Genomic DNA, 20,366 nt, shown 5'->3' with positions numbered 1-20,366 from the left:
AGGCAGCTGTTTTCATGATGGAAAACACAGCAGCTGTTTGCACAGGTGCAGAGCAGCAATACATGATAAGTTGGTCCCAGCAGAGAAGAATATGGTGTCTATTTAAAATCAGAGGAGGAAGAGGCAGAAAATGGCTAGCCCCAGTTGTAATCTTTGAGAGAAGGGGAAGCTCTGGTTTGAGGAAAATGGGCTCCAGATGGCTGGTCTCCGTGCACCCTGTGAGAGTGAAAGCCAAAGACCAGCCGCCAAGAGACACGGGCCCTGGTCTTCCCTTAACACGTGGGGTCTTTGGCTGGTCACAAAAATATCAGAATTTGGGCTCTGCAAGATACCTTAGCGAGAGGAAACCAACACCAGAAGAGGTTCATTTGCTCAAGGTTAATGCCTGTGTTCTTGTCAACAATACTAGAATGCTACTCACATAGTTCATATTGCTGTTGTCACACACACACCCTCCTTAGTGATAGTGAGGTGTGGGCAATAGTCTGAAATCTTGAATTTCACTGAAACTCATTTAGCCAATACCACTTCGATTCTGTGATAACCTGAATGCAAGCTGACCAGAGCTAGCCTACTTTACATAAAAAATTCATGAATGAAAAAGATTGCAAAAACTATTCACACTATTAAAAAATTCCGAAGGCATCCACTTACAAAAAATGCATTTCTAGCAGCAATGTGTTTTGGTCCCTGGGGGTCCACAGATCATGTAGTCCCGAGACATAATGAAACAGGACTCCTGTTCAAATACCTGAATTCACTGCTTTGCCCTTTGGCTGTAACTGGTCATACTGTTTTGCTTATGATAGTGTTAAAGGCTGTATTGGCATCAGACTTTATCGTCAGACAGGAATAAAGGTGTACACACACACAGGTGAGTGACAAGTTGCTGCTGGGACACGGAGTCGCCACACACGTTCTCCCACTCACAGCAGACAGCTGTTGCCACCTGTTCCCTTCGTGTGAACGCAAGACTGGACAAGGAACGTCACAGACACTTGACTGAGTGAAAACAGGGATACTGGTACCCAAACTGTACTCCCACCATGAACAGACTACGTAAGAAAGATGCCCCGGGAAAAGGCCTGGGAGGCACTGCATTATTGACATGCCGGAGTCAGGAAAAGGGATTGTGTAGAAAGAACTCTCATAAGCCCACTGGCTTTTTAAAATAATGATCACTATTTACTATGTGGCACCTTTTTATAGAATGACTAGTTTTCCAAACAGAATCTGTCGTGGTGTTTTCCCCTCCCGCCCCTCCCACACACACATACACACACCCCACAGTCCCTCCATGGAAAGAGCTGCTGCAGTGTCCTGGGGAGAACAGCTCTGCTGTAGAGGGGAGGGCGCTGTGTATACCCCTCCAGGTCACTGAGCAGAGGGGAGGGTGTCTGCACCTGGGTTATGTCAGTGTGCGAAGGACACCGCGGCAGAGTAATAACCTCGTTCCTGGAGGCAGCACTGGGCTGCGAGAGACCGGCAAGGAAGCAGCGGTCCCGTGGGACTTCGGGGTAATTTAATCAGCAGCACTTCAGCACCGCAGAAAGCAAGGGCAGAGACATAATAAAGTCAGCACGCAGCTCCTGCAGCTCTTCTGCTCAACCTGAGGGGGAAATACGACCGACCGGAGCAGGCCTCTCCACCTCGCACTGCTGCCATTTGGAACCGGGTAACTGTGCGTCATGGGGGCCCGCTTGGGCACAGCAGGGTGTCTGACAGCATCCGTAGCCTCCACCACTCGGGGCGCCACACTCCCTCAGTTGTGACAAAAATATCTCCAGACAAAACTGCCCCGTTCACTGCCCTACATCAACTGGAAAAGTTAGTTTGTTGACACATGAGCCACTTGTTTCTGTACACGCAGTAGGGAGGTTAGCATAGGGCTGAGAGAGGAAAGGGGTGTAGGCTTCTTTTATGTAAAAACTAGAGGTCTGGTGCACGAAATTCATGCACTGGCGGGGGGGTCCCCTCAGCCCGGCCTGTGCCCTCTCACAGTCCGGGAGCCCTCAGAGGATGTCTGACTGACAGCTTAGGCCCACTCCCCACCAGCAGTCGGACATCCTTAGCGCTGCCACGGAGGCAAGAGAGGCTCCCACCACTGTGCTACGCTTACCAGCCATGAGCCCAGCTTCTGGCTCCTACATTGAATGTCTGCCCCTGGTGGTCAGTGTGTGTCATAGCGACAGGTCATTCCACTGTCAGGTCGATTTGCACATTAGCCTTTTATTATATAGGATGCTCTGTAAGGGTCACCAACAGGCACTTCACGTGGAATGATAAATGACCAACCAAAACATGGGAAAGGGCTCACCTCACTAGAAACTAAATAAATACAATTTAGAACACTGAGATCCATTAGCAAAGAGTTAAAAAATGGTAACACAGGGTTCTCAAGGATATGGCAGTGCAGGTGTTATCAGATAAATCTAAACACGTATCTGTAAAAGCTTATCAATGCATTACTTGCAGTAGCGGAAACAAGATAAGCTAAACATGCTCAGCAGGGGATTCATAACATCACTGTATATCCATGAACTCTAGTAAGCATGATTTTGGATTACTTTCATCTTTACATATATCTGAATTATCTGAAATTTTTAATCTTTAGCATGAGTTCTTTTAAAAATAGAAATAAAATCAATACTTAGAGCTCTGTCATTACCACCCTCCTCCCTGGGGGGCAAATTAATCCCCATTGTGCAGACTGTGTGACATCCCTCCCTGCTGGGTGCAGACAGAATTCCTGCCACCTCGTGACCCTGGGAGAGGCAGATGTGACCCCATTTTACAGAGGAAGGGCCTGAGTGCCCAAGGTCATGCCATCAGTAAGAGGCAGTTACTAACGGCAAGGCAGAATTCTGCCTGTGAGGACACCACACTGGCAGCATCTCCATACATCTACAATCCTATGATAAAAGGGTAACATGCAAATCGACTCAATGGTGGAATGACCAGTTGCTATGATGTGCACTGACCACCAGGGGGCAGATGTTCAATGCAGGAGCTGCCCCCTGGTGGTCAGTGCGCTCCCACAGGGGGAGCACCGCTCAGCCAGAAAGAAGCCAGGCTGAGAGAGGGCACAGGCCGGGCTGAGGGACCCCCCCCCCCCCCCGCCCCTTCGCTTCCCAGAGTGCACGAATGTCATGCACCAGACCTCTAGTCTATCTATAAATCTCAACGATGGAAAAAGTATATTATGTAATCCTCCCCAGAGTTTCTCTGCAGCTACACCAGCCAAGGCCCTCCACGTCAGTTTCTGGGAGCAGCAGTCTGAAGGCCACATTCCCTGCTCTAAAGCCCTGTCCTCTGCTTCCTAAGAGCTACTGAGCTCCCCTGCAATGCCAGCCCCAGCCCGGCCGGGTCCGGGGCCACCCAGAGTCCCTGGCGTCGTGGAGGCAGGTCATCCTCTCCTCTACACATGCCTATCTCAGCGCCCTTTCCTCACTTTACTGTTTGTTTCTTTGCCAGCTGACACATCTCATCTTTATGGCCTCAGCAAGGAGCATAGTAATTAAGATTCAGAATTGGGGGGAAAGCTTTAAATTATCGAATTACCTTTAGCCCCAAGCACTCCGTATTTAATATTTTTTCTAAACGAGAGGTGTTTTTGTCCCTTCTTTGATCTTTTCCTAAAATTCCATTATGTATCATGCACTTTGCCAAGACGAGGCCTCTAATTCTAGAAACCCTCAGTCAGGGGAACCAAAAACCAACCAGGGATTGGAGAGAGGTGAAAGGTCCTGGGTTAGAAGGCCAGTCCAGGTCCTTTGGGTGACCTCATTATGTCCTCTACAGCACTGGGAGTTGCCAAAACAGTGAACACACCCCTAATTGACTTAAGTACAACAAACATATTCCAGGGCCAAGTGAAATGACCTTTGGATTATCGGCCCAATTTGGCTACTTATGCCCCCTCTCCCCTTTTTTGGCCTGGACGACTGAAATCTATATGCTCTCGGGGGGGTGTTTACAGATGAGTCAGCGTTGGAGCTGGTGAGAGCTGGTGGGAAGGACAGTGGACCCGGGCCCCAGATGAAGTTCTTGTTTTGGTTTCCTCATTAAATCTCAGCGGGGACTCTGGGAAGTCGCTTCACCGCTGACTATTGCCTCATCCAGGAGGTGCAAACACAAGTGAGCTTAATTCTCTATCACAAGGCTATAGATACTGTTTGCGGAAGCATGGAAAATGCAAAGCATGCCAAGTCAATATTCAAGTACAAAGTCAACATCCATGGGTGAACCTGTGAGGAAACTCTTTTCACATTAAATCTATGTTATATTTCTCATGAGTTAAAATAAACTCAAGGAGAGGCTGGTACCAGTGACCACAGAAAACAAACTCAAATCTCACACTGAGTTACAGAAAAATACCCCAAGATGGTAAAACACCCAGACATGCACATTTCTTTCATGTACAGTTTGATTTAGCACCAATGAATACACAGAGAACGCAGAAAGTCCACTGTACATTGATTACATTTCTTGGGATCTAACATTTAAAAACAAATGCCAGACACACAGTTTACCCTCAAAGAAAACTTATTTGTCAGGACAAACCACTTTGGGAAGGTAAGTAGAAGCAGCAATAGGAGGGAGTGAAGGGAAATGGCCACTACATATTGCAGAAACATACTGAAGGCAAACATGGCCCAAAGAAAAAGAAAAAAAGTCAAAAGCAGGTTATAAAATTAGCACTCTGCTCCAAGGTCAACAACTTGAACCAATAAAATGAAAAAACCCTGCCCAATCCTGGGGTCAGTATGTGACTCCAGGAAAGAGCTGTGCATTAATGGAACTCCTGAGAGCAAAGAGGGATACTACTCAAGGGGCCTGTCGTGATCTGAGGACCAAACACTCCTAGCCTTGACCAGAGAGGTCTAGTGTTGTTCTAGAGACACGGGGCACACCTGGAGCGTGTGGCCCTGCAACCGCATGCCCTGCATTCATTCACTCGTCCCACTGAGGGCAGATGCTAAGTCTCTTACAGCTCCTTCCTAGCAACTTGGGTTTTCTTCTCCTTCTTTGCGAGTCACGGGGAAACTGGATGTCTGTACCTGTTACATCTCATGAAGCTGAAAGCAATAAAGGATGACCGCTATGGCTAGTTGTAGATGTATCTCCACTGAGGAATCGCCTTAACACAGGGTTTCCATGACCGGGGAGGAGAGGAGGCTGCGGTGATTTTCCTGAGGCTCCTGCTGGACCACAGCCAAGACGACCAGTCACTTCATAGGAAATGAGAACAAACTCCTCCGGAACAGTTAGTCAGACTCTCAGGTTAAAACGATGCTTGCCACAGGCATACACGTATCCCAGATACACCTAGAAAAAAATCTGCGAGCACATGGTGGCAGCTGCTGGAAACCTGGCGCTAGATTAGAATGGAACAGTATCTTTGAGATCTCAGACAGTTTTAGATGTCAGCATACGGTGTTCAGGGCCCACTCCTGAAGATGCTGTTAAAACAAAACCAAAATAACTACCTTGAGAGAACAGGCATGTTCTAAGAGGCCATTTTATCTGGGTGAAGGAATTATTTAACTCATGAAACTAAAGAACATAAGAAAACAACAACCACAACCGTTTCCTTGAATATATTCAACTATCAAGGCAAGGCATTCTTCAATATAAAACAGTATAGTTTTCCCGCTACTACAAAGAAATCCAATAAATAACTGTACAGTGAAGGGCCCCGATGAGCACTGTGAGTGACCCTGGGTCCCCGAGCAGCTGCAATGGTGGAGGTGCCCACATCACCAACCCCTCCGCAAGGTCGCCTGCAGTTTGGTCTTTTTCAAACGTGACCCGCTGGTGTTTCCAAGCTGCTTTATAGATGAGTCCCATCTGGTAGAGCCCGGCGGGGAGTGCAGCCAGAGTACAGCCCAAGAAGGGGTCAAAGCCAAGGTTTCCGCACGACAACTCTCTTCTTCCAAGGGACTAGTGACCGCTGAGGCCCGGCTTCAGACTAAGTGCTTTAGCCGCATGCGCTTGGAAAGTCTTCTGTGCCCATCACGCTGGGAAGAGCTCGGGAGGGCTCTCTCCATAGCAATACTTGGCTATGGGATCCCTATAGGTGTTCTCGTGCTGCACGCTCTGTTGGCAAAAGGGAAGACAAGAGCTCCGTGAGAGAGCAGTCGCACACACCTCCCTTCAGAGCTGCTGAAGTCCAAGCGGGGCTGCTGTCAGGCACTCCCTGCAGGAGCCTGGCCACATCCATCTCCAAATGTCACTATCAGGCTCCCGGGCACTTTTTGGAACAAAGGCGAATGCTCAACGCAGAATGCCAATGAAGAGCATGAAAATGGACATAACATCACTGCATGACTGTTTCTTTTTATGTACACAAGTGAGTTTTTAACAACCTCACTGCAACTCAGGACAACTAGTTTTTCTCAAATTATTTTATATTAGATTAAAGCCCAAAGGGTGTTTTGCACCTGATCCTGTGCTTCAGAGAAATTCAGTAGCTGGTACTGAACCCTGAAAATATGGAGGAGATACATTTCAAATCATTTTCATAAAGTTTTAGGTATCTCTGGGTTTGGCACTCGGGCCAAATCCCACAATACCAGACAAGCCTTATTTGGCTGAGAAATATGAAGTGTGATTTAAAACAGACAAACATCCCAATGGCTAATTTTTCAGCAATTTGTTTTCATACAGGCAACTTAAGTTTTGGCTAGTCTAGAGTTCATTAATTAGCCCAAGACCAATACTAAACATCTACACTGTAAGTATTAATCCAATTTACAGACGTGTAGCCAAAAGCTTCTCTTTCTTGGGATACTGCTATATAAACAAATTGACAACTGGGAAATATCTCTTTACAATAAAAAGACTAAGTCAGAAAGCTTAGCATCTTCACTCACAACTGGAAATAACTTCTGGGTTTTATCAGTTAAAGAAAGAAAATATTTCGACTTTTCTGGCAACCCTCGGAATGAAAGAGAATCTGAATCAAAGTAAGTCACTTGTTCAGCCTTCCTCCACGTTTCCTTTAAGGCCCATTCAAGTGGAAAGCTCTTCCAACAAAACAAGCCCACCAGGAATTTCTTCATGTTTTCAAATGCTCATTATAATCCCTGAAACATTTACCCAATGATGCTGAGTGCTCTAAGAGCAGACCAGAGACATAAAAAGTGGCGTAAAATCAAAAGGTGGACTACAGACAGACATCTGGCAAAGAGCACAGAGTTCCAGAAAATGACAAATGAGTCAGTTATCTCAGACGAAGCCAGTACAATCTTGGAGACACCATGAATAGAGGCCAGAAGAAGCGTGCTTGTATAACAAACACGTCTGGTGATTTTAAAAAGGCAGCCCCCGCAACAGCCCAACCACAAAAGCTGAGAGCCAAGGACACAGTGATGGACTTTCAGACGCTTTCAGCAGCAGGTGCGACGTTCAGTGCCCAAAGAGCAAAGCATGTAATGACAGCATGCTGATGAGTATTGAGAGCTTGACGACCTACATATTACGCATGTATTTTTAAACACCACCTGCCCCTTCCCCTTGAATCCTAAAATAAACCGTAACTCTGTCCCAGAACAAATTACTATTTATTCTCAATGAGTGGTTGCTGAAAAGCCTCAGTTCTGACAAAAGAACTTCTCTCAGAAACTGGACTATTAGGATTCCACCCAGATTTAAAAGTAATTTTAGGCTCCCACTTAAAAGTACAGACATGCCAATCAGATGGGGAGATGCAAGTTGATTAGACCTTGATTTAATATACACATTTTACTTCTCTAACTTGTATAAATCTCATGCTGACATTCTAAACACTCATCCCACCAAAGCTTCATTTGAATCTCTTCTCCATTATCACTCATATCATATGACATATGATAATCAAACCTCCATTATCATATTTTCCCACCCACCCTTACTCCCACCCACCCATCCCCCAGCTAGAAACATCAGAGCTTCTGACCTGGGATGAGGTCCTGCATTTAGCCAAACACAATTCAAAGTGATCCTCCACTGCCATGAAGAGGTTCTGGAATGCCACAGCTGCCCGGTTGAGAAAGCGCTCCAGGAGAAGTTGCTATGGAAACAAAAGTTAGTGCCTATAATAAATTCCAGACTCAGCAGCACAAGGTAACCTTGGATATTTCTCCTAAACTAGGAGACTGCTGATGGGGGGTAGGGTGGGGGTAAGAGTGAGGGAGGCAGCCAGCTCAAAGGGGAAAGAGCACTGGTATCTTATTCATTAGATATCTGATTAGCAAAACAATGGCCCATTCTGCAAAAGAACCATTCAAATAACTGGGAACCACCTCCTTCCTTGTAGACAAAGGCCACTTCACAGCCGCAATTTCTGACACCTACAAAGTTCCCTTCTAAGTTCTATTTTCAGAAGAATCCAATGCTCATCATACAATAAAGGCAGAAAGACAGGAGCAGATGCAGAACAAGGAGCAGCTCTCCATACCTTGTTGGGCTGCAGGCAGCAGGAAACGCAGTGCTCGTAAGCGCTGCAGCAGCCGTTGGACAAGCAGCCATCACAGCAGTACTGCTTGGTGCCCGGGACGTTGACATTACAGCAGCCATTCACCAGCAAGTCCTTCCTTTCACAAACGTATCCTGCAAGTCAGAGACTACCCTGAGTATTAAACCAGCAGGGATCCCAACTCACTAGTGATCTGGACTCAGCAATGTATGCACTGTATGCAAAGAACAGAGACAGAATCTGGAGTCTGGAGAATCCTAAGCACCAAAGAGGTAGGAGAATCGACACTATGTGATGAGGGCTTGCTTCGTACGTGCCGTCCTTTAAAAAACACGAATTCCCACATTAGAAGTAGGCTCCAGCCTTACCTACCTAAAACAACCTGTTAGTCTGCTGCTGCGTGTTTGATTTAATCTCCATGTTAAGTCACGCCTGTGTTTTCCTATTCTAACCTAGGAAAGAAAGCCATTTTTTCATCTACACCTGCAGAAAAATGCCATTTTTTTTTTCAATACAAAAATCTGAAAATAGAAAAAGCCAAGACATTAATTCCCAAAAGTGAAATCCTTCTAGATAAAAAACAAACACCCGTCCCCTCCATTTTGCAAGTATCTTTTAAATGCTTGCCATTTATTTAATGGTTTGGAAGATTTTTTTTAATTGAAGTAGTCACACCTCACCTTTACAAATTGATTTAGGCTATTTTCGAGTATACATGTCAAGTATTCAATTACCCCTCCACATTAGGAAAAGGAAACCCTCTAATACCCCAAAAAGAAAAATCCTCCTAATTCCCTCCACTCCTCATAAATCCCATCATCTCGCCCAGCCAGCGTGGCTGAGTGGTTGAGTGTCGACCTATGAACCAGGAGATCATGGTTCGATTCCCCGTCAGGGCACATGCCTGGGTTGTGGGCTCGATCCCCAGTGTGGAGGTGTGCAGGAGGCAGCCAATCAATTACTCTCTCTCATTACTGATGCTTCTCTCTCTCTCTCTCTCTCTATCTCTCTCTCCCCCTCCCTCTCCCTTCTTCTCTGAAAGCAATTAAAATATATTTTAAAAATAATAAATAATAAATAAATCCCATCATCTCTGTACACACACTCCCTCCAACCCAGCCAATCCATGCTCAACTTTAAGGAATGAATCGCCTTGCAAAAGTTAATTTATTGTTCAGAGCTGCTAAACAAGACATTTCTCTACATCTTTCTGGGAGTGGGAAAGAAATATGTGAGAATAAGTGCCTGAGGGACACCACTTGGCCCTTGGGAATCTCCCAGGTGTACACACAGCTCACAGGTGCACGCACAAGCCCACAGGGATATATGCCCAGGCCCACAGGTGCACAGCAGCTGTCCATCCAAATACCCCAGCTTCTTAATCCTCAGAGAATGAGACTTGGTGAAGTATACTGTTGTTTTCAGAAATTACTCTGGAAAACAAGTCATGCAAAAGTAGGAGGCACCAGGAACACAATGGAAGAAACTAAAAGAGTCTTCCTTCCCCCTTGGAAAACTGGGGCTTACCTGGGAACTGGTGCTTTTTGTTACTTTAACTGTGCCATTCTGTCTTCTTAATTAAGAGAGGATGATCCCAGCCCTGGCCAGTGTGGATCAGTGGATAGAGCATTGGCCTGAGGACCAAAGGGTCCTGGGTTTAATTCCGGTCAAGAGCATGTACCTCGGTTGCAGGTTCCTCCCTGGCCCAGGCCCTGGTTGGGGCATGTGCAGGAGGCAACCAATCAATGTGTTTCTCTCACTCAATGTTTTTCTCTGTCTTTCCCTCTCTCTTCCACTCTCCCTAAAAAAAAAATCAATGGAAAAATATCCTCGGGTGAGGAGTAATCAAAAAAACAAAAAACAAAAAAAAACACAACAAAAAAAACAAAACAAAGAGAGAGAGAGAGGATGATTCCAATGCCATCACAAATGTTTCTGGGATTACAAGGATTATAAATACACAAACAAACAAAAAAACCCAAGTAAGCCAAAATGTTTCTTGAAATTCTGCCCCAAATAATAAATACACAGCAATCTTACCACTTCTGGGTCAGGAAGTTGTAAAATATAATGTGACCTACACTCCACTTGTTGAAATTATCTTTCTGCCCTTTTCTTTTTTTCACATTCTCAGTGTCAACATCAGGCCTTCTTTCTCTCCCCAGTGCTAACTGCCAGCAGCCTTGAAACCACAGGTCCTTCTGATTTCTGGTGAAAGAAAGCTCACCAAGATTTCACCTTTTGCATCATAAATCTAAGCATGCAAACGTCATTTCCAACAAGGAATTCTGTAAGGTCACAACCACAGAGTGTGTTGCTATTGACTGAGAAATTAACTTCTAACCTCTGGAAGTCTGAAATTCTAATTGGTTGTCTTATTTAATAAGGTGTTACCCTGGCAATATTCATTGTGACAACTGCTTCCCAAAAGGCATAAATTCCTGCAAGTTTTCTTCATTAAACTGTTTCTCCCTTCTCCCACACTCATGGAGGTAAAATATAATCTATGGCTCTTGAATTTTTAATTGCTTGATTCGTAGAACTTTTTACTTAATAAGTCTGAGAGTCTTTATCTCACTCAAAATAATCAGAGGAAAATTTTTCTTTGGCTAGCTACAAAATGACAAATTGTCACTCATAACCTAATATTAAATATTAAAGCCAAGGCATAGATGTCATGTTTTCTCACTATGAGTGTCACAAAAAGAGAGAAAGAGAGAGAGAGAGAGAGAGAGAGAGAGAGAGAGAGAGAGAGAGAACACTGAACTCCAAGTTTGGTCCTAGTCCCATGTCTGCCTGCTGGCTAGCTGTGTCATCTTGTGGAAGTAGCCTTATTCTGTTAAAAATAAAACACAGGTTATTTGCAATGTTATTTGCTTTTTCCTTGAGTTCCTTAACCTCTCAGTGCCTGTGTCTTCACCTCCAAAGTGACAATACCTTTATAGCTAGACCTCATAGGACTGTTGCCAAAATCAAATGGGATATTCAAGGAAAGCTTTAACCCAGTGCCCAGCACATAGTAAGAGCTCAATTAAGGCAGGCTGAGGATTAGTGGGAGTCTCGCTTTGGGAAGACTGAATATCTCAGCTATTTGCTTAACTCCTTGTAAGAACTTGAGCAGCTGTCTAATCCAACTACCTCACCAGCACAGGAATCACCTTTCTGTCTAAATTCCTTTTAGACTCTAAAAGGAAACAGAAAACTCTGGGAGAAAGTACCAAAACAGATAGACTACTATTTTAACTGTAAGAGTAACACATTTTGAATGTGCTTATAATTCACTTGAGATTGCCCAATCAGTCATTAACAAATGCATTTCCTAAGTACCGATTATTATTCAGGTTACCAAAGAAAGTGAGCTCCTATCCTATAGAACTGACCAAGATGAGAAGAAAAGACGGGTGAGCAGGAAGTAGCAGAGGCACTGATGTGTGATAAAATGCTAAAACTCTAAGTTATAGGCACAGGCGTTTCGGTTAGAATTACCAAACCAAGCTTCTCTGATGCTGAGGGGAACCTTGAACAATGAGTTAGGTCTGAAAGACAAAGAAGACGTGAGAAATGTTGGGAATGAGCGCGAAGGGAAAAGGCACTGTATAAAATCCCTATTTAAAAACCCTAGGAATGGTGGCCCCAGAGCACTTCACTGACTGCAGGAGGAGAAGGAAGCCGCCTTACCTAGTTCATCGGTGATGAGGTGCTTCCCTTGGATGGAGTTCCGGCACTGGTTGCTGGGCCGACTGCTATTGCCCAAGTTAAACTGCACTTTCCACAGAATGGGCTGATCATGGTCTTGAATCTGGAGGAGATTCCGATCTCTCACTGCCCGCTCCTCCTACAAAGAGACAATAAAAGAAAAGGTTAAGCCAGGACCGGTTTGGCTCAGTGGATAGAGCGTCGGCCTGTGGACTGAAAGGTCCCGGGTTCGATTCCGGTCAGGGGCATGTACCTTGGTTGCGGGCACATCCCCAGTAGGGGGTGTGCAGGAGGCAGCTGATCGATGATTCTCTCTCATCGATGTTTCTAACTCTCTATTCCTCTCTGTAAAAAACCAATAAAATATTTTTTTTTTTTTAAAAAGGTTATAGTATCGTTTCTTATAGTTTCACCAGTTTTTTCATGGAAACAGCAACAGGACAGACACAATTTTTAAAAAGTTTGCACAGGAATCTGCATTACCCTGGTATGAGCAAAATCTGAGCCAAAGTCACAAAATCAAATGCAGAAAAATAAATTAAGGCTATGCTATGCTTCAGAACTGGAATTCTTACATGAATGCCCCTTGATTACATGCACATTATAAATAGGTATAAAAGTGTTAGAGCTGAGATAACAGTATGGCAAGGTATACTACAAGCTATTAACATGGAAGGGACATAAGTGATTATTAACAGCTTTTAGCATTTTTGGAATATTTTTGTTTTTAAAATGATAAAAACATTATTTAAAAACATAATTACCATTAACAATAGGAGACACTAAGGGATCTACAGAAACACTATACTAGCCTTGAAAGTTTCCTATAAATCTGTAATTATTCCAAAATAAAAAGTTTATTTTAAAAAAAAACCATAATTGCCCTAGCTGATTTGGCTCAGTGGATAGAGTGTCAGCCTGTGGACTGAAGGGTCCTGGGTTCGATTGCGGTCAAGGGCATGTTGCTCAGTTGCAGGCTTGATCTCCAGCCTGGGTCGGAGGCAACCAATCAATGTATCTCTCTCACATCAATATTTCTCTCTCTGTGTCTTTCTCGCTCCCTTCCACTCTCTCTAAAAATCAATGGAAAAATATCCTCAGGTGAGGATTAACAACAACAAAAATAACCAAAAATCATAATTACCAATATTAAAGACAAAAATTGCCCACAATCCCATCACTTACATAAAGTGCTATCTATTTCTGCATATTAACTTCTAGCCTTTTGACCCTGACATTTACACTTACAAATGAGGATGCTTGGCATTCAGCGCTTCTTGACACTAATTAGATGGTAAACCAGTCAAGCATGTACATTATCTCGAGAATCACATTTTAAGGCTACATAATAATCCATCATGTTGATGTGCCATAATTTGTAAACATATCCTCTACAGATCAACATTTAGCCCATTCTAGACTTTTGTTATCAGATAGCAATGTAATAAAAATGTAGTTTTTATTCTCTTGAATAATTTGTAGCAGTAATTATTATAAGTAGTCATGTCATACAGTGCCAAATAACTTCCCTGAAGTTATACATACACCGTTAGTATGCATTTACATAAAATAGTGTTCACAACTTACCACCACTTCACCAGGACTGGATTGTGTTCTTTAAATTACTAGTGTGAAACAATCCTTCAAGGTGGTTTTCATTTCTGCTCTGCCCCTCCCTCTTGCTTCTTTTAAAGGAAAGAACTGGCACCAGCAGGAACAGGATGGGTTATGCAAAAACAACATCTGCATTCTTCGGGTGCAAGTAGAGGAGCTAAGTGCAGAAGCCTTGGGAATTAGGGCAAATCACTTAGGTGCACACTGCTTAACTACCTGTGAATTCATACTCCTCTGCTCTGCTGGGACCTATCAGTTAACTGCATAATCAAGCTACGTGCAAACTAAACTGAGCGTCAAATGCTGCCCTAGATAAATTAACAGCCATAAGGACTGTTAAGAGGCTGGTCAAAGTACAGTAAACTGGCTCTCACAAGGTTAAAAGTGCTCTTAACATTACTCTCAAACTATCCTGTTATTCTTCCTAAGGGAAAAAAAATACACAAGAGTTCATGGACAAGTGCATCCCAGAAGGACCTCTTCCACATAACTACATTCCTGGTAAACAGGAAGGCAATTCTCCCAGCACTTGAAATTGTTTTCAAACATGAATATTCAAGACCTTGCCAAAAGGATTAGATAAGAGCTGTACAATCAAAAAGATTGTACAGAGATTGTGTAAGATAGCAATGGTAATGAATTAGTACATGTTCACATGTGTGAAAGTCTAGTCATGCAAAGGGTGTGGTGAAGGGGCACTGATGGGATTCCTTTATTGGATAAGTACTTTTAGACCTTTCTCCAAGTGTTCCACCTACTCTATTAGGTTGTCTCAATTTTATGCATACACACACACACACACACACACACACACACATTTTTTTGATTCATTCAAAGGTTTCAAGATCGTACAATGCATTAAGGAAACAGAGACAAAGGTGGCCAGGTTCTCTATTCCCAAAGAGCCTCCAGAGCAGTTGATAAAGAGGTTTTAGAAATCAGTGCAATCGACCACCACCAAGGTCCACAGGGACTACACTGGGGTACAAAGGAAAGAGCGGAACAAAAAGGGACCAACATGCACACACAAGAACTTTCTTCATAAACTGTTAAGGAGCTATAGAAATGTTTTCATTACTCATGTATGTTACTTAACCTCTGATTTTAAAGGGGGTATATTAATAACTGTCCTATTTTTCAGGGGTCATCATAGGGTCAAATGAGATAAATGTTCCATTTAAGTAGTGAAGCACTTAAACAGAAGGCATTGCCATTAAAAGATTTGTTTATGATTCTTAAATGAAAAGAAGGCGGGGGGGGGGGGGGGGAGTAAAGGCCAGGAGGCATCCCACATGTCTAATATTTGGGGAATGAATGCCTCAATATGGCCTAATCAAGGAAAATTTTAGTTATAAAAAACTGTCCTTACAAAGACCTTTTAAAGATGGATACAATGCATATATGTAAAGTGAAGAAACAGTATGCCCAATTATCTTTTAAAAATATGAAAAATGAAGGGAGAAAATATGCCCAGATATCATCAGCGACTCCCTCCGGTTGGTGAGACTGTGAGTAGTTTTCCTCCTCTACCCTGTACAGTACTTCACAAACTTTCTGAAAATGTATATACACTGGTGATCAGTGGAAAACAAAAAAACAGATCAGCAACTCTCTCTTATGATTTATTCCACTTTACTTTAGAAAGTGTCTAACTTGGCACCAATTTACATAGTTAATTACTTTCGAGCTGAAGGCATGAATATGTTTTCAAGGAGTTACGCAAATAGCTGAGATATTCAGAAACTGTACCACGTGAACAAGTCTGAGACCATTTCCTTACAAGAAAGGACCCTTCTGACTCCAAGATTGGGATTTCTGTCATCTCAGCTCACGCCCCACAGAGCATTAGGCCCACCTTGCCGCTCTATCACGGCATCTTGTTTTGTTTCCTTCGTATCACACATCACTGTCTGAAATAACTTTGCTTTCTTGCCACTTCTCCCCCTGACCCACCCAGAACAGAGGCTCTTGGAGAGGAAGGCTTTTCTGCTTTGCCCCTCACTGTATCTCCATCATCCAGCAGGCAGTGCCTTAGCAACACAGCTGGTGTTCACTGAACATCTGTTAAATAAATGTGCCCAAGTCACCTGGCACCACTCACAATTCCCAATCCTCTCCCCCAGTGGCACCCCTGCCATTGTCACCAATTTCTCCTGCGCTCCCATCTCTATAATTTAAACTATCCCCCAAAGCATTAATTAACATGAAAACCAAAGAAATGAGGAATTCAAAGCAGTAGAGGATAACCAACGATTCTCTAGGCACAAGCACCACCTCTGCTCCAGGAGTTCCTGGTCTCACTGAAGCAGAGCTCGGATCCCAAGGAGCTCGGAAGTTTTCCACGGCCTCTTCTCAATGTATCCGAACCTCTCCCCACCCCGCTCATTCCATCACCTCCTCCATGTTCCAGACGAAGACACTGAGGCTAGGCCAAACGAAGCAGAACCCCCTCCAGTCACCTAGTTCTGAGTGGCAGACACCAAAGCGGCAGCGGAGAGCGAAGCAGGAGCAGCACACACAAATCGCATATTGGGAGAACGTCAGCCAAGTTTTTGGTCCCAAGGACCGTTCATACTCAAAAATTACTGAGGACCCCCAATATGTGGGTTTATAAGGGGTATGGCCATTGATATTTACCATATTGGAAATTAAAACAAATTCCTAAAATACGTGTTTTCAATACATTATTTTTTTACTCATTTAACAATAACAATGAACCCATTACTATTACATGTCAACCATTTTTGTTGTGTAAAGAAATTTAGTGAAAAGAGAAAATGTTTTTACATTTCTGCAGATCTTTTCAGTGTCTGGCTTAATGGAAGACAGCTGGATTCTCATATGTCCCCCTGCATTCAATCTGTGCAGGATGTTCAGGTTGAAGCACCTGAAGAAAACCTACCTCACACAGATGTGCAGTTGGAAATGGGAGGAGCATTTTAATGGCTTTTCCAGATAATTATGGACAATTTCTTTGATGCTACATCAGAACTTGACAAGCATAGTAGCTTCTTAAAAGTTCACTGCAAATGGTACAACCACTTTAGAAAACAGTCTGGCAGTTCTTCAAAAAGTTAAACAAAGTCACCATATGACCGCAATCCCATTCCTAGGACCAAATCCAAGAGAACTAACAATGTATTTCCTAACAAAACCGTGTACACCAATACACATAATAGCATTATTTATAATAGCCAAAAGGTGGGAACAACCGAAGTGTCCATCAACTGATAAATGGAAAAAATCAAAATATGGTAGATGCATACCAGGGAATATTATTCGGACACAAAAATGAAGTAGTAACACATGCTACAACATGGATGAATCCTGAAAACACAGGCTTCTAACCGAAAGAAACCGGACACAGAAGACCACAGACTGTAAGAGTCCATTTATGTGAAATGTCCAGAATAGGCAAATTCATAGAGACAGAAAGTTGACTGAGTGGTTGCCAGGGGCTGACTGGCAGGCATAGAAGGTTACAGCTCAAGTGTTTGTTTTAGCCCTGGCTGGTTTGGCTCCGTGGATAGAGCATTGGCCTGCAGATTGAAAGGTCCCAGGTTCGATTCCAGTCAAGGGCACATGCCAGGGTTGCAGATCCCCAGGAGGGGGCGTGCAGGAGGCAGATGATCGATGCTTCTCTCTCATCATTGATGTTTCTCTCTCTCCCTCTCCCTTCCTCTCTGAAATCAGTAAAAAAAAAAAAAAAAAAAACATACACACACACACACACACACAAAGTGTTTGGCCGAAACCGGTTTGGCTCAGTGGATGGAGCATTGGTCTGCGGACTGAAGGGTCCCAGGTTTGGTTCGTCAAGGGCATGTACATTGGTTGTGGGCACATCCCCAGTGGGAGGTATGCAGGAGGCAGCTAGTCGATGTTTCTCTCTCATCGATGTTTCTAGCTCTCTATCCCTCTCCCTTCCTCTCTGTAAAAAATCAATAAAATACATTTTTTAAAAAGTGTTTGTTTTACTTAGTTTTTGTTAGGCTGCGGGGGGGGGGGGGGGAATCTGCAAAACAAAAATTTTGCCAATAGTTTTAAAGAAATCACAATCATCACCCCCATCAAAAAAATTTTTTTAACCCAGCTTGTCATAATTTACAGGTTTTAAAAAGAGACATTGTAATTTTTTAAAAAATGAACAAGGCTCCAGCCCAGAATGACTCTGTTGAGAGTCGTCCCATGAACTGAAAGGTCCCGGGGTTCAATTCCTGGTCAGAGCACATGCAAGGGTTGTGGGCTTGATCCCCGTAGTGGGCATGTAGGAGATAGCTGATTGATGTTTCTCACATCGATGTCTCTCTTTCTCTCTCTCTCACTCTCTCTTTAAAATCAATAAAAACATATTTTTACAAAAATGAACAAGGTGTAAGTACTTAAAAGGAGGTTGTAAAGAAGGTCAGAGTGGACAGCATCTGACTAGTAGGAATGTGCCAGATTGAAAGGAAAGGAAAAGTCATCCCAATTAAAAAGACTCAGCCCGGCCAGCATGGCTCAGTGGATGAGTGTCAACCTATGAACCAAGAGGTCATGGTTCGATTCCCGGTCAGGGCATAAGCGGGGGTTGCAGGCTCCATCCCCAGCATGGGGCTGGCAGGAGGCAGTTGATCAATTACTCTCTCTCATCACTGATGTTTCTCTCTCTCTCTCTCCCTCTCCCTTCCTCTCTGAAATCAATAAAAATATATTTTTTAAAAAGACTCATTTGTTCCAATATCTGAGTCCCCATGAAGTGCCTGGCAGAATTCTATGGGCTGGGATTCTATGAAGAACACAATTCTCTGTTCTCAAGAAAATTACACTCTAAAAGGGACAGATCAGCAAGTAAATGAACAAGAAATGTTCAGTTCCTACCAAAGGAAATAAAGCAGGACTATGGGCAACGGGGAAGAAATTTAGATTGTGTCACCCCGTGTGGCCTGAGGCAGTAATATTTAGTCTGACCTCAAGTGACATAAAAGATTCACTATTATCCTGGAACAGTCTGGGGTTTGTGGAGTGCAGTAAGAACCCAAAGAACTTATCACCCTATTGCTGGGTAGAGAACTGACTGCAGGACACGAAAGGAGGCATAGAGACCTGTTGGTGGCTACAGCATGGTCCAGACAGGGATGAAGGTAGCTTGGCTTAAGGTGGCAGCAGTGACAATTAGGAGAAACAAACAAACTCAGGAGACACTGTGGAGGCAGAATAGAATTTGGGGTTTTCTGGACAGGTCCAGACTGGAGTTATGAACTGGGATGAACTTGAGAGAGCATACAGCCTGTACTTAAACAATGATGCCAGAGATCAGGTTATATCATTCGGATAACCTGACCATGAGAAGTTGCCTGGGAGGTGGCAGAAAACACGTTAAGTTCACGCGAACGTCACCCACACATCTCCGTCAATAAAAGACGCTTACAACTCTCAGCCTGTTTGCCTACACTTCCCTGTCTCCCCTGCCCACAACGTTTATTTATTTTCTGCTCGTTGCTATGTTTTATGTATGAACTTGACCCTTGAGAGTGAAAAGGGGGTTCTTTTGGTAACTAGAACACCTTGGGGGTAGGTTCATCCTTTCTAAAAACCCTAACGCTCAAGTTGGACTTTTAAACAAACCAACTACTGCTTTGGGTAACATTTCCTACCAAAGCACCCTGTCTTTTCTCCCATAAATTCGCACATGGACTTAAATCTAAGGAGGTGGGGAGGTGGGAAGAACACTGCGCTCAAGCTACGCATAGAAAGGACACCTCCTGGGGAGTCTCCCAGGTGGACCACTGAGCCCCCGAAGCAATCGAAGGGCAGACTCGCAGCGCTGGCCTCGTAGCTCGGCTAGTTCCTGGCCCAGCCCACCGCTCCCGGAGGCTCGGTTTCGCGGCTGTCCTACGGGCCACCCTCCACCCCCAGGACAGCCGCGAAGATGCCGTGAGAAACGCACGCCGGCGGGGCAGGTAGGAAGCAGGAGGGGGCAATAAGGGTAATCACCACCAGCGCCAGGGCCACAGCCCCGGGTTCGGGTCCCAGGAGCTGGCCGAGCAGCGCCTTCTCACCCAGGTACCCACGAGTGAGCAGGTCCCTCCGCCCGTCCTCGGTCCCGGGCAGGAATGCCCACCTCCCCGGGCACAGGAGCAGCGCGGCGGCAAGGCAGCTCGCTCCCCCGCCTGGGGAGGAAGCCGGGCGGCCGGGAGAGCGGCCCGCGGCGCCCGGAGCAAACGCGGGACCGACCGCGAAAGGCCACTCACCTGCTTGAAGGTGCTGGTGAGGAAGTAGACGAGCGAGAGCCCGAAGACCAGGGCGAGCACCCACCTCTTCCGCAGGAGCCGGCGCCACACCATGGCCGCCAGGTTCACCATGCCGGCGCGGACGCGGGGCGCGGCGGCCGGGGCGCGGAACGGGGCAGGCCCGGAACCCGGGCGGCATGGCCCCTACGCGGCGGGCAGCCCCATTCCTCCCGCCGGGCGCCGGCCCCGCGGCCCTCAGCCCAGCCAGCTCCCGACAGCCACCCCGCGCCGCCTCACGTGACCACGTCCTAAGTCACGCCTTCACGAGCCTTGCGATTTCACCCGGCCTCGTTCGGCCTCATTGCCATTGGTCCCTGCGGATATGC

The 20,366-nt window shown here is 44.9% G+C and overlaps 1 protein-coding gene across 3 annotated transcripts; it reads right to left on the bottom strand.

Moving 5' to 3' along the window:
- Positions 1–5,585: 5,585 nt before the first annotated feature.
- On the bottom strand, positions 5,586–20,277 carry SPRING1 (SREBF pathway regulator in golgi 1). 3 transcript variants are annotated; one of them, XM_079762238.1, is made up of 5 exons: positions 20,066–20,277; positions 12,137–12,293; positions 8,441–8,592; positions 7,940–8,053; positions 5,586–6,099 (listed from the first exon to the last, which is right to left on the bottom strand). In XM_079762238.1, the coding sequence occupies exons 1-5, from the start codon at positions 20,177–20,179 to the stop codon at positions 6,016–6,018; spliced, it is 621 nt and encodes a 206-aa protein (XP_079618364.1). In that variant the 5' UTR covers positions 20,180–20,277; the 3' UTR covers positions 5,586–6,015. The 3 variants fall into 3 exon arrangements, with proteins under 3 accessions (XP_079618364.1, XP_079618365.1, XP_079618366.1); XM_079762239.1 differs by having other exon boundaries at positions 20,002–20,259; XM_079762240.1 differs by lacking the exon at positions 12,137–12,293 and having other exon boundaries at positions 20,002–20,277.
- Between the last annotated feature and the right edge of the window lie 89 nt (positions 20,278–20,366).

The sequence above is a fragment of the Cnephaeus nilssonii genome (genome assembly GCF_951640355.1).
Source record: "Cnephaeus nilssonii genome assembly, chromosome: 22".
NCBI lineage: Eukaryota > Metazoa > Chordata > Mammalia > Chiroptera > Vespertilionidae > Cnephaeus > Cnephaeus nilssonii.
This window is presented reverse-complemented; position numbering and strand designations above follow the sequence as displayed.